At 34.4% G+C, this 14472-nt stretch overlaps 1 protein-coding gene across 2 annotated transcripts; it reads left to right on the top strand.

The window, feature by feature from the left end:
• Positions 1-7993: 7993 nt before the first annotated feature.
• zgc:113314 (uncharacterized protein LOC619272 homolog) lies at positions 7994-13962 on the top strand. 2 transcript variants are annotated; one of them, XM_056465452.1, is made up of 9 exons: positions 7994-8685; positions 8781-8842; positions 9783-9830; positions 9939-10016; positions 10451-10579; positions 12382-12504; positions 12616-12744; positions 13089-13139; positions 13270-13962. In XM_056465452.1, the coding sequence occupies exons 1-8, from the start codon at positions 8634-8636 to the stop codon at positions 13128-13130; spliced, it is 663 nt and encodes a 220-aa protein (XP_056321427.1). In that variant the 5' UTR covers positions 7994-8633; the 3' UTR covers positions 13131-13139; positions 13270-13962. The 2 variants fall into 2 exon arrangements, with proteins under 2 accessions (XP_056321427.1, XP_056321428.1); XM_056465453.1 differs by having other exon boundaries at positions 8622-8685; positions 8786-8842.
• The last annotated feature ends 510 nt before the right edge of the window (positions 13963-14472 follow it).

Genomic DNA, 14472 nt, shown 5'->3' on the forward strand with positions numbered 1-14472 from the left:
TAGGAAGGAAAGTGGAGACTAAATAGTTGAGTTTTTAGTCGTTTCTTGAAGACAGCAAGTAACTCTGCCGTTCTGATGCAGTTAGGGAGTTCATTTCACCAACTGGGCAGATTGAATGCGAAAGTTCGGGAAAGTGATTTCTTCCCTCTTCAGGATGGAACAACAAGGTGACGTTCATTCACAGAACGCAAATTTCTGGAGGGCACATAAATCTGCAGAAGTGAGAGCAGATAAGAAGGAGCAAAGCCAGATGTCGCTTTGTAAGCAAACATTAGAGCTTTGAATTTGATGCGAGCAGCAACTGGCAGCCAGTGCAAACGGGTGAGTAGCGGAGTGACATGTGCTCTTTTGGGTTCATCAAAGACCACTCGTGCTGCTGCGTTCTGAAGCAGCTGAAGAGGTTTGATAGAATTAGCTGGAAGTCCGGCTAGTAGAGAGTTGCAATAGTCCAGTTTGGAGAGAACAAGAGCTTGAACAATGAGTTGAGCTGTATGTTCAGATAGGAAGGGTCGGACCTTTCTGATGTTGTAGAGTGCGAATCTGCAAGATCGTGCAGTTCTAGAAATGTGGTCAGAGAAGTTTAGTTGGTCATCAATCGTTACTCCAAGGCTTTTTACCATTTTGGATGCAGTGATGGTTGCTCCATCCATCTGGATTGAAAAGTTATGGTGAAGAGTCGGGTTGGCAGAAACTTCAAGCATTTCCGTTTTCGCGAGGTTAAGTTGAAGATGATGATCTTTCATCCAGTGTGAAATGTCTGACAGGCAGGCTGAAATGCGAGCTGGAACCGAGGGATCATCAGGGTGAAATAAGAGGTATAGCTGGGTATCATCAGCATAGCAGTGGTAGGAAAATCCATGTTTCTGGATGACTGTTCCTAAAGATGCCGTGTAGATAGAGAAGAGAACATGAGTGTTCTTTTTCTGTCCTTTTTAAGCAATGGTAACATTTGTTTGTATGATTTTAGAACATGCAACAAATTCAGCATTTGTAAATCAGGTCAATTCCAAATGTGTATGTCCTTATACAGTTGAAGTCAGAATTATTATTAACATCATTTTAAGGTCAAAATAATTATTAGCTCCTTTAAGCTATATTTTTTTGACTGTCTACAGAACAAACCATCATTATACGATAACTTGCCCAATTAGTTAACCTAATTAACCTACTTAAGCCTTTAAATGTCACTTTAAGCTGTATACAAGTGTCTTGAAAAATATCTAGTCAAATATTATTTACTGTCATCATGGCAAAGATAAAATAAATCAGTTATTAGAGATGAGTTATTAAAATGATTATGTTTAGAAATGTGTTGAAAAAAATCCCTGTTAAACAGAAATTGCAGGAAAAATAAACAGGGCATACAGAGCGCAGGTGCATGGCAATTGTTGTGCCATAAAATGCACCCCTTGCTGAATTCACCTGATTGCCAAATCTCAACCAGACCTCCTAATCCTAACTCTACCCAACCTCACACCTAATCCCACTTCTTCCCACCCTATAGCTGGTGAATGAGACCTAAGTGTATTAGTCTGTGAACTGCAAGAAAGGGGCATATACACCGCTTGCACGTACAGTACACGTACATTATAGGACCAGATCCAGTACGCAGGGGCGCCGCTAGGGGGTGGGAAAGTTAGGACAATTATAAGGGCCCATACATTTAGGGGGTCCCCAGAAACATTATCAAGGGCTGCCAGTATCATCTTGCTAATTTGAGTTCATCTTAGATCATTTTAGCTTTTATTTAGGTTCCAGCACATGTTGGAATTTTAGGGCATGAAGAAGCAGATGAATATGCAAAGGAGGCCCCTAAAAATCAGACATTGACATGTTTTTAAGACTTATGAAAATGAAATAAAGATCGACAATATGTGAGGGAGAGGGGCAGCACAGTGGCTCAGTAGGTAGCACGATCGCCTTACAGCAAGAAGGTCACTGGTTCGAGCAAGGTCAGTTGGCATTTCCATGTGTGAAGTTTGCATGTTCTCCTTGTGTTTGCGTGGGTTTCCTCCGGGTGCTCCGGTTTCCCCCACAGTCCAAAGACATGTGGTTTAGGTGAATTGAATAAACTAAATTGGCCTTAGTGCATGTGTGTGAATGAGAGTGTATGAGTGTTTCCCGGTGTTGGGCTGTCGCTGGAAGGGCATCCGCTGCATAAAACATATGCTGGATAAGTTGGCGGTTCATTCTGCTGTGGCGAGTCTGGCGACCCCTGATTAATGAAGGGACTGAGCCAAAAGAAAATGAATGAATGGATGAATGTGAGGGAGATGTGGAAAAAGAAATAAGAGGAAGAGAGAACAGGAAGATGGTATTACATGATCCAGAGAATGGTGGCTAAAAACAGAACAGTGGGGAGAAATAGACGTGAGGAAACCATTATATCATGGTTAAGGTTTGGACACAATGTTCTGAAAGGCCCGTTTAAAATAGGGAGACATCCAAGTGGATATTGTAATCATTGTAATGAAGAGGAAAATATAGATCATATTGTAAAGAAATGTCCAGTATATAGGAGGGAACAGAATATGATGAAAATGGATATTGAGGAAAATAATGTAAATATAGATCTTAATATCACTTTAAGTAGTGGTGTAAGAGATAAATAGTTGAAAGCATTACTAATGTTTCATAGGGAGTCTGAGTTATATAATAGAAGTAAGAATGAGCGGGTAGAAATTTCTCTTTTGATCCACACTCCTAACCAGTAGTTGTAAGCAAAGTTGTAAGCTGACCGTCAATTAAAAACCACGAAGAAGAAGAAGTCTCGCTACAGGAGGTCGGAGCAATGGTGGTGAATTCAAACAAACCAAAAAAATCCAAAGAATAGATCTCGAGGAAATAGAGTTGGGAATGGATCAGAGTCTCTAAGATTGGAGGACAGAGTTGAAGAGGAGGAAGAGGATGATATCAATATAGGATGGACACAAATAGAAGGTAGATCTGAGAAAAAAAGGATCTAGTAAAAGGAAAAAAGGTAAGGAGGATGCATCGGAAAATAGTTCGCTAGCTAGCGAGGAGGAAGAGGTTGGAGGAAAGGCTAATTTAGGATAATATTAAAATTTAAAGAAGTAATGGGAGTTACAGGAGTAAACCCTATGATGTTGACACATGAATTAAAGAAACAAGTAGGTGAAATAGTGTGGAAAAAAGGAATTTATTTTTATTACTTTTGTGTCTTTATTTTTTATTAGAAAAATTAATTTATTAGACTAACAACAGATTAGTCAATCTTTTTCTTTTGTATGATACCAAATATTGACCAGGCATATTTCTTCTTTTTACAGTGCTGCATACTTTTTAGAAGGAACTGCTGACAAGAGGGAAATAGCAGAATAAGAATAAATATAGTGCTGGGGCCCTTGTTCCAGACTGCTGTCTAATAAGAAGTCTAGACAGGTCACAAGGAACATAATGCTTATAGAAGTAGTGAAATATATTAAAGATGCACTTAATTGTTCAGTTCTGGTATGCAGAGAAGGGTTGCAGAAAGAGGAAGTATGTCTGCGGTACAAGAGCCAAAGGACTGCAGAATGACTGGTAAGTGACGTTACACCAAAACTCCACCTGTTAATATCAGTTGTGTATATATGCTGGAGTCAGGGAAATGTATGTTAGTTGCGAACCTCCTGAATGTAATTCTTGTATTGCATTGGGATAATGTAACCCAGAGCTTTGTCATCGAATTATTCATTTGTCTCTAATAAATTACTAATATTTTTGGCATTTAAGAAAACCCTCTCCAGACCTTTTCTTACTGAACACGCATGGGATTGGCTTGATATCCCAACAATAGCATTTGCAAAGGTGCTTCAGGATGAGGCATTATCGATTGTGTGCATAAATAAAGAACAGAAAAATATGGCAATGAACAATCTAACTTATGCTGAAGAAGTAAAGGTAGTTAATAAAAAGAGGAAATCAAATGAGACCGTAATATTGGATTCTGGTAGAAGAATTGAAGGAGAAGTAAGAATTGATGAAAGAAGGTCATCAGAAGATATGATGTTAGTAAGAAGAAAAATGTTATGCTTTTCATGGTAGAAGTAATTAACTGCACTGCTCAAACAGAAAGAACAGAAAAGATACAAATAATTGTTAAAGCAGCAGAAAGGTTTCTGGAGATAAAGGGTCTGAAGAGTGAAGATATTAGAAGAAGCCTCAGTTCAGACTTTCAAGAGAGTTCGGAGTTAGGTTAGTAGGGTTATGTTGAGAATCCTACAATGAAGGAGCCTATGTGCTAATGGACAAGTGTTTTAAAGGATATTTAAGTAGAATGAAAGAAAAGCCAAATGTGATATGCATTCAGGAAACATGGTTGAACTCAAGGTTAGATTTTGTTTTAAAGGGATATGTAAGTGTGAGAAGGGACAGGGAAAAGGGTAAAGGTGGAGGTTGTGTCAGGTTTATAAAAAAAAAAGGAATGCCTTATAGAATTTTGGAAAAAGGGGAAAACCTGGAGTATAGATTTATAGAAATATGGTATGGAATAAAGGCGTGTGTTATAATAAACCTTTACAATCCATGTACAAGACTAACACTGGATAGTGTAAAAGAAATTAAAGGACTAAACGAAGAAAGGGTTATATGGTGTGATGATTTTAACGCACATAATACACTATGGGGTGGAATACTAACAGACATAAATGGTTTAGTGATTGAAGAGGTGATAGAAAAGAAAAATTTGGTGTGCATGAATGATGGAGATTATACACATTTGGGTGTAAATACAGGTAGGAAATCAGCACTTGACCTAAGAGTTTTGTCAAATTCACTTGGTGAAATTACAGTTTGGGAGGTTTTAAGGAAATGCTCAATTGGGAGTGACCATTTTCCTATTATTAGTTCTATTATAAATAGTGAGAATAAGAATGTTAATAAAGGTAATTCTGGAAAATGGAAGTATGAGAAAGCTGATAAGGTGAAAAAGGATAAAAAAAAAATTAAGATGAATGGAGATATTGAAATTGAGAAGATATATGCAGAGTTCAGTTCTGTAATTCGTCATCCGGCAAGTGAATGTATTCCAAAGAGTACAGGAAAAAGAGTAGGAAAAATGGTTCCATGGTGGAATGATCAGTGTTCAAGAGCAGCCAGGAAGAAAAAGAAGGCATTCAAAATTTTAAAAAGAACTCATAACTGGCAAAACTTGATAGAGTATGAGAAATCTCTGGCAGAAAGGAAAATAATTAGGGAAATGAAGAAAGAATATTGGAGATCGTTTTGTAATGAAATCGGGAAAAGTACTTCAGTTGAGGAGCTATGGAATATGATTAGAAAAATGAGTGGTATTAGGAGAGATTATGACTATCCAGTGTAAGTGTAGAAAACAAGAATGCTAAACGAAAGATAGAGCAGAAATGTTTAAAAAGAGATCTTAAAAGTAAACAGCTTCGATAACTTCACAATAGATAGTAAGAATATGAGAGAGAGAATGTTATCTGGGAATTGTAATATAATGGGGGAAAAGGACAGTTACATAAGGTACATTAGATGTTTTCTTCTCCTTCTCAGAAATGAAACGTGCATTAAAATATACCAAGTCCTCAACTCCAGGACAAGACGATATGTGATCTTAAAAAAGTTAAAGCAAAATTTTGGAATTTTATAATAGGGTATGGGAAGAAAGGACGTTGCCATTGGAATGGATCATTAATTATATCATTAATTATACCCATAAAATAAACAGGAAAAAAAAAACAAGTAATCCTTTAAGCTATAGACCAATAGCTCTAACTTCACACATGTGTAAACTAATGGAAAAATGGTTACTGACAGACTTATGTACAATTTGGAGAAAAATAACTTCTTCTCCCCTTATCAAAGTTTATTCAGATGTGGAAGAGGTACAATGGACTCAGTTATTAATTTAGAAACAGACATTAGGAAAGCGTTAACTAACAAGGAAACAGTAGTAAAAGTTTTCTTTGATATTGAGAAAGCTTATGATATGCTATGGAAGGAGGGTCGGTTGATCAAATTAAACTAAATAGGAATAGGTGGAAGACTATTTAATTGGATTAAAGAGCTCTTAATTGAAAGATATATCAGAGTTAAGATTGGGAAGCATGTGTCAAGTAAAGGAATTATTGAGAATGGCACTCTACAAGGTAGCATCATAAGTCCTTTGTTATTTATTATTAATGATTAATGATGTTTTTTCAAGTTTAGAGAGAGATATTAATAAATCACTGCAGATGATAGAGCTCTATGGTTAAGAGGCAGAAACGTGGACCATATTGTTAATCACTGCAGATGATAGAGCTCTATGGTTAAGAGGCAGAAACATGGACCATATTGTTAATCAAATGCAGTCTTAATTAAAGTTAAAAACTGGTCATATAAATGGGGTTTTAAATTTTCAGTAGAGAAAACCAAATATATTTTCTTTACAAACAAAAGAAGTAGTACTGACTTAAAACTGTACAAATATACAATATAGAAAATAAAAATATACAATACAGAATTAGAACAAGTGAAAATGATCAGGTTTTTATGTATGTTGTTAGATTCTAGAGCTACATGGAATACTAACATCAGTAATATAGAGGAAAAATGCAAAAAAAAAACATTTTAATGTAATGAGATGTATTTCTGGGCATGAGTGGGGATCAGATAAATCAACTTTAAAAACTATGTAGCAATGATCAGAGCAATTCTAATTATGATTGTATGGCTTACAATTCAGCAGCAAAGTCACAGTTAGAAAAACGTAAAAGAATACAATCTCAAGCTCTTAGAATTTGTTGTGTAGCCTTTCCTTCCTCTCCAGTTCCAGCTTTGCAGGTAGAGATGGGGGAAATGCCAATTCAAATAAGAATGAAACAACTGTTATTGACATACTGGGTAAGAATAAAAGGTCAAGATGATAATCATCCTGTAAAAAAAAATTAAATTAAATGAATATTGTATTATACCATTAATAGTTCTACCAACAATACCTTTATGGATCGTACCACAACCGAAAATAGACCTCAAGTTATTGAAAGACAGACAAGAAAAAGGGCAGGAGATACCAGAAGCAAATGTAACAAGAGAGTATATTGGGACACAACATGATTAATTTACACACATTTTAATAGATGCATCAAAGGTTCCTCAAATTCCAAGATTGGTGGTATCAGAAGGGAAAAGAATATCAAATAATTTGGCAGTATTTACAGGAGAGTTGTTAGTAATCATGCTAGCAGTCATCAAAGTTTATAAAATGGATCTAAATAAGGCAATAATATGTTCTGATTCAAGTTCAGCATTACTATGATTGGAAACTAGGCAGGACATTATGATAGAAATTCTTCAGTTATTACTTAGTTTAGAGCAGAAAAACAAGATAGTTGAGTTTGTATGAGTACCAGCACATTCAGGAGTTGAGGGCAATGAAGCAGAAGATCGGTTAACAAAACCTGTAATGGCAAAAGAGAGGATAGATATGCAAATCCTGTATAGTGGGCTGCACTTAAATCAATAATTAAAAAGGAATACACAAAGATTGGCAAATAACTTGGACAATGAGTAAAAAGGCAGACATTTATATGTAATACAGCCAATTTTAGGACATATATTGAAATCAAGAGGGAGCAGGAAGGGGGGTTGTATTCTTTCAGGGTTAAGGTTGGGACCGGTTGGGACCTTTTCTACATTACAGGAGAGGTAAACATCCAACATGATTGTGCAATGAATGTGGAGTTAGTGAGACAGTAGAGTACTCATTATGTGCAATAAATACACAGAGGAAAGGGAAATGTTAATTGAGGATCTACAGAAAAAAGATGAACAAATAACACTAAAAGAATTTATCTGTCCAGAAGGTAATAAATGGTTAATACAATTCTTAAAAAGAACTCAGTTAAATATGTGACCCGTCGAAAACTGTGACCAGAGGGCGCTGTTCAGTAAAAATTTCGCTCGGGAACGTGCTTGTCGCTCATGCACGCGACCGTGAACGCGCAGATACTGAAATCAAGCGATCAGCGTCGAGCGGTGCTGTAAAAAGATGTTTTAAATCCTGGGATTCAGAAAACAGGTTCATGCGAGAACTTTAATGTAGTAAGATATGAGATGAGTTATTTTATTAAACATAATCAAACAAATGGCATTTCAATAGCTGAATTTCAGATTCCAGACACAGTTTAGATAAAATATATATTAATCTAATATCTGGTCAAAATGTTATACAAATAGAAAGAAGATTGCCTGACTTATCTTTAAACATTGTAATCTGGCATATGCAGTAGAATATTTAGATGGCTATGAATGTTACCATTCCGTGAAGCCGATCTACAGTGTCATATGTCAGTAGTTTGAATCTGGAACGCATAAACTATTTCATAACGAAACCAACAAACTACGAGTCTATCGGGATTCTTTACAAGAATTTGAATGGTCAACATATCAGGACTACATTAAAGTTCTTCCATGAACCTGTTTTCTGAATCCTAGGATTTAAACATCCTTTTACACCACCGCTCGACGCTGATCGCTTGATTTCAGTGTCTGCGCGTTCACGGTCGCGTGCATGAGCAACAAGCACGTTCCCGAGCGAAATTTTTACTGAACAGCGCCTAACATCCTTTTTTATTACAAGCTTCGAAGCCTCGGCGCACAACGTCTCATCACTACACGACAGAGCCATGGGCATCATACGAAAGTACATTCGGAACCTGAAGGATTCGCCTACGAGAGGTAAATGAATAAAACATAGATTAAATATTTTTTTTGTTATTGCGACTGCTAATGCAGTAGATATCCTTGCTAACGTTATGTGTCATCTTTTACAGTACAGGATGAGAACGATTGTAACTCTGAACCCTTCACAAAACCAAAGCTGTCCTGTAACATGGTAAGTTTTCATTATGAAATGTTTGCTCAGGTTTCAGGTTTATTTTACGCTTTTCATAACGCATATTATTTAAAGGTATTTAAAGTATAGTTCAGTCAATACTATCTTGTTTTCAAACACAAATTATGATATTATATAAAGTCAAAGTAACCCACCTACAATTGCATACACTTAAAAAAATGTCTCAAATAAGCTGTAAAATATGATTCTTAGTAGTTGGAGATATTCGGTTAAAAACCTAGGATTTTTTAATTCACAAAGATTTGCTGAATTAAAAAAAGTACAATTTAGGATTTCTGGCATGGCCAGTCAATTTGTTCATCTACAAAAACACTGTAACTCTGACATGCTGTTTTTATTCTCTAAAAATTATTGTTTCTTTGTATAAAAATGAATCTGCAGTGAAATGGAGTGAACAAACACTGTCTTACACTGTCAACAGCTTGACATGAAGATGACAGATCCTTTCATAATCATTTGTCCATCATCACTAGAAACAACAAAATCCATCAGTCAACTAATGCCTCGATCAATTCTAATGGACATGAAGTGCTTTTAGTACAGCTGAGAGAAAAAAATGTATTTGCAGCCATTTAGTTGCATTCAAAAATCATAAAATGTTAAAATTATAAATAGTCCACTAATATGATACAATTTTGGTAAATTAGTTTCAGCAATACCTTTTGGCCTAACAAGTTACAAATATGATTTCTTAAGATTATTGGCCACTTTAAAATGCTTAACATAAAATGCAGTGGAGTTAAAGAGATGGGCAATGGTAGCAGAATAAAAGCACAAGTATTTTGTAAGAAAATAAGTGTACAGTGTACATACATTGCTGTTTTGTTGTTTTAGTTAAGCTGTGTTTTAACCAATGACATAATTTTTCAGTCAACTATTGAATATCCACATCTTTGAACATTCTTTGATTTTCTAACAGGTTAACAAGATGAGGAACACTTTAGTATCAACAGAAACATTTCTACAGGTATACCAACATTCATTTTCTTAAACAGCCTACAAATGAACTCTGTTTTGAAGATCATTGATTGGGGGCCATTTAATAATTTGTGGTAATGTCTTTGTTTCCACACAGAAAGAAAACATCACCATGGATGCATATAAGCGCATCATAAAAGACCTGGTAATACATTTGGACCGAGTCACAACAAAGGTAGATTGTTCATTGTTATGGTTGCTAAGCTTTTTTTTTTGACAAACACAAGGTCTACACGGAAGGAACTTGACGCGAATAAAGACAAAAGAAACAATTGTAATCAGTAATTTTATATAGACATTGTGGTGCCATGTGAGTGACAATTCTCAGACAGTAAACTGATGCTCTGTTCGGTTTTGCTCCCACTACTTCAGACACGAACCCATTTAGACTAATGCATCAGTAATGCAATAATGCAACTAATTTCTGACATGAAGAACATATAGATGTTAGAATGTTTGTTTTGTTGTATCCATTGTAGATATAAGTGTAGACCAAATATTTCCATTCTTATGTAAGACTGTCTAGACAGGTTATGAGAACATTTAAAGTGAAAATTGATTGTGATAACATTTTTCCTGTATGAGTAACTGTTTTGTTTTATATTTCAGGTTTTTGTAAATTCCCCAGCTTACAATGTGATAGACGACCTAGGGTTGGAAGAATGTGAAGTTTTTGTTGTCAGATGGTCTGAGGAGCTGAGGAACATACAATCCGAATACAGAAGCCATTTAGACAAGGTAAATTAGTGCTAATATAGTGTAAACATAGTTTAGCCACCTGACTGACATGTGAAGTAAACAATCAGTGTCATGTTAAAGGATGCATGCATTTTGTTCCTTGTTCCTCAAACAGAACTTGGATGTCAGTTAAACATTATTATATTTTATAGATGTCTGAACAACACAGTTTAGTTAGTGGGCGTGATGTGATTAACAGACCTGCAATTTTATCAGGAATTCTCTATTATAAAGATTATTTTCACAAGAACTCAAAAAGATATGATGAAACTTTCCATAGAAGAAACTTGACATCAGCCCCGCCTACACTTTAATACATTTGACATTGATTTGCCTATGAGTATGTCTGTGTTTTTTCCAGGAAATGAACTAGATCATCATAATAAGCTAGGATGTTTTATATCTACATTTCCTTTTAGAATTTCAATAGCTCATGACTCATTTTTCTGCGTTATTTATAGGTAGTATCATGTTGATGTGAGCCAGAAATTGCTGGGGAACTCAATAATGGGCACTAAATTAAGTTTTCTCTATTTGCATTAACTGTATTAAGATAGCCTACATCAAAACCATTAGCCAACATTCAAACCTAATGCAAATAACAAGGTTTGAACAGTCATGGGATTTTTTTTTATGACATGGTGAACTATTTGTCATATTTTGTTTGTCATTTTGGCAAATGAGTGAATTCCAGTTCTACAAGTGATTTAGTTGTAGCTTTTGTTGTCAGTAATTTCTACCATGCTTCTAATATTTAGTGTAAATTACGCTTAAGGGTAGGGTTAGTTGTATTACTTATTTTCTGTTCTTGGCCAATGCCATGCTCTCATGTTATTTTTATCTTACAGTGTTGTGTAAGCATTATCTAAATTAATTTAATATAGATGTATTAAAAAAAGTAAACTTCATAGATCGTCATATTTTATGATATGCTGTAATAAATTAGCGTTTTTTCTTATTTACATGAAACAGTAGCTTAAAAATATTTACCTAAAAGTCTTGGAAAAGTCATGGAATTTTAGTAATAAATATGTGTATGAAAAAATGTATATGCACAAGGGCTGCACAATATATTGTTTTAGCATCAATATCGCAATGTGTCGGTTCGCAATAGTCACATTGCAAGATATACAATGATATGGATATAAGCTGACCAGAAACGACAGGTCAAAACACATGAGATTTGTGGAGATCCAAATCTAACCACAGTAAAGTAAACGTTCATCATCTGCATGTGTTTTTAAGGCCTATGACCATGTGAGCATTTTAAAAGGGTGTAAAGCATTTTAATAGCACAAGAGAAGTTTAATGAAGATGAATTTTGAATTATTTGTATGATGAAGACTATCCAATGTTATTTTAGATTTTATTATTCAATTTCTGTACATTAATACTGTTAGACTCTTCACATAAAGTCACTGAAAGCACTTCACAGAAAGCACTGTTTTTTTCACTTTAAACTTTACTCCATTTTCTTTATGTATTACAATAGTTTGTTTATTATATGTACTGTATATAATAAATTACATAAAAATATATTTATATTTCACTCCTCTACAAAATCATCCCTAAATCTAAATTAATAACTTTCCAAATAGAGGTATTTAAGTCATCAAGTTAAATTGTATTTATATCGCGATATAAATCACAGAGGAAAAAAATATCACAATGTCAAATTTTTCCAATATAGTGCAGCCCTAGTATAAACCTTAAAAAGATCAGTCAGCCTCAATTTTTTTCATGCATCCCATGCACAACAAAAGTTTATGTTTGATGATGTTTAAATCATGGTATCTCATCAGATTTCCAATATTGAGAGATTGAGGAGGAGTCTGGATGTATGTCTAAAAACCAGAGAAGATCAAATTCAGAAAGTTCAGAAAGAATTTCAGTGGTTTATTATTATTTTGAAGTCCCTTCCAAAGGTAAGTAATAATAAACAAATATATATGTGTTTATACAGTATCCAACATAATTTTAAGATCTTGCATATGAAAGTGTATTTTTCATCCTTGTTGATTTCTCTTTTTCTTTAGTCTTCAGTGTGTCAAGACGGATATTCTAGAACTGAGTTGTTGAATCTCTACAGACAGTGGAAGAAAGGCCAGCTTATCAGTATGCTTCCTATCATGGACTTTATCATGAAGACACTACTTAAAGAAAAGGTATTATAATGTAGACATATTTCTACGGATGTTTCTTATGTATTACTCTAGCATTTAATATGCACATTGGTTTGTTAAAATATGCATAAAACCTTAATCAACCTTAATCAGTCAACAGTAAGGCTAATAAAATAGTTCCACAGCCCTGTTTTGCCATTTAAACCTGAACATCAATATAGATTTAGACAAAAAAAGGAGATTTTTCCTATAAGATTTGATTTCCATTTTAAAACGACCCATGGAAGTAACTCCTGTGACAAATAAAAGAAACTTGATTGGGAATAAAGCTATTTAGCAGCCAATATTATTTATCTGTATATAACATTTGTTTTATATGGTTTTAGGATTCAATTTTGAAAAGGAAGCTTCAATATAAATCAGCTTAGTGGAAAAAGGTGGGTCTTTTTTTTTTTTTTTTTAACCTATGTGTTATATTCACTTTCGAATATGTGGGTAATGCTTTGCAAGCTCACAGAAATCTGTCCATTTACAAGAAATGTAAACTAAAAATATTCCTTCATACAGGAAGAGAAACATTTCATCATATGGAAAGAGAAATGACTGTGGGTAGTGGCTTGCCTGGAGTAAACATAGTTCACACTGGAATTTTGAAAGGAAAGGCTGAAAGAAGCACTATACTGCATATAGAAGAAAGCTGGGTAGTAAGAAAGGCTAAGATAAATTTGTTTACAATTCATCTATATATTCAAAAAGGCGCCAAAAATGCAAATGTATTAAATTAAAAAGGCTTACACAAAGCGTGTTATATTTCTCATATCTCATTAAAATAGTTCTCATTAAGAACTGTTGTAATTGTTATATTATGTATTTATTTATTAAAATATTTGAAATGAAAGGAACTGGGAAAAAATGTAAGTTATTTAAACTGACCACTAGATGTCATGGAAGTTTATATTTTCCAGAAACTTCTTTTTTGAAAAGCATTTTATTGATGTCTGATACGGGGTTTATTAATGAGCAAGGTTGTGAAGATGAATAATATTCAAACTGCACAGAATAAGGGCGAACTTAATTGTAACAACACACAGTTATTATTTATTTACTTTTAAGTTATTTTTGTTTTTGCAGTCTGTAAAAATATTGGACCTGATACTGAAACAATAGAATAACAGTTCTCAGATTATTGTCTTTGATATGGATTTGGTATCAGCAGTTCAGATGTTACTAAAATGAATGTAAATGCTGTATGCAAATCGACTGTGTGTGTGTGTGTGTGTTTCTATTCAAAGCGTGGGCAGATAAACTTGAAATTGTTAACTACCTCTGACTATTTTTGCATGGGAATTATAGTATAATTTGAATAAATACTGGGGATATATTAAGCCAAGGACTTTAAAATTCTGTTTGAAAAACATGTTCCACATCATTTTCAGCATGACAAATGAAATGAATTATTATTTGTTAGCAGTGGTGTAAAGTCACAAATACTGAAATTACTGTAATTGAGTAGTTTTTCTCAGGAAGTGTAATTTGTAGTTTTAAAAATGAGCACTTTTACTTTCCCTTGAGTACATTTTTAGTGCTGTATTGGTACTTTTGCTCCACTACTTTCCTTAAACCTGCAGTCACTCCCTTATTTCTTTCTTGTCTATAGTGATTGGCTAAAGTATAAAAATCAGTCCTGCAATTCCTGTCCAAATCACACATAAAGTAAATTGATACTGAACAACCTCAAGACATGGGCACTTCATAATTGCAGCAAACCAT

Source organism: Danio aesculapii, chromosome 9, assembly GCF_903798145.1.
Source record: "Danio aesculapii chromosome 9, fDanAes4.1, whole genome shotgun sequence".
Classification (NCBI taxonomy): Eukaryota; Metazoa; Chordata; class Actinopteri; order Cypriniformes; family Danionidae; genus Danio; species Danio aesculapii.

Coding starts and splice junctions, on each gene's coding strand:
- zgc:113314 (XM_056465452.1), top strand. CDS start 8,634: ATGGGCATCATACGAAAGTACATTCGGAACCTGAAGGATTCGCCTACG. Junction 10,017..10,450: donor TGGACCGAGTCACAACAAAG/GTAGATTGTTCA, acceptor TTTATATTTCAG/GTTTTTGTAAATTCCCCAGC. Junction 12,505..12,615: donor TTTTGAAGTCCCTTCCAAAG/GTAAGTAATAAT, acceptor CTTTTTCTTTAG/TCTTCAGTGTGTCAAGACGG.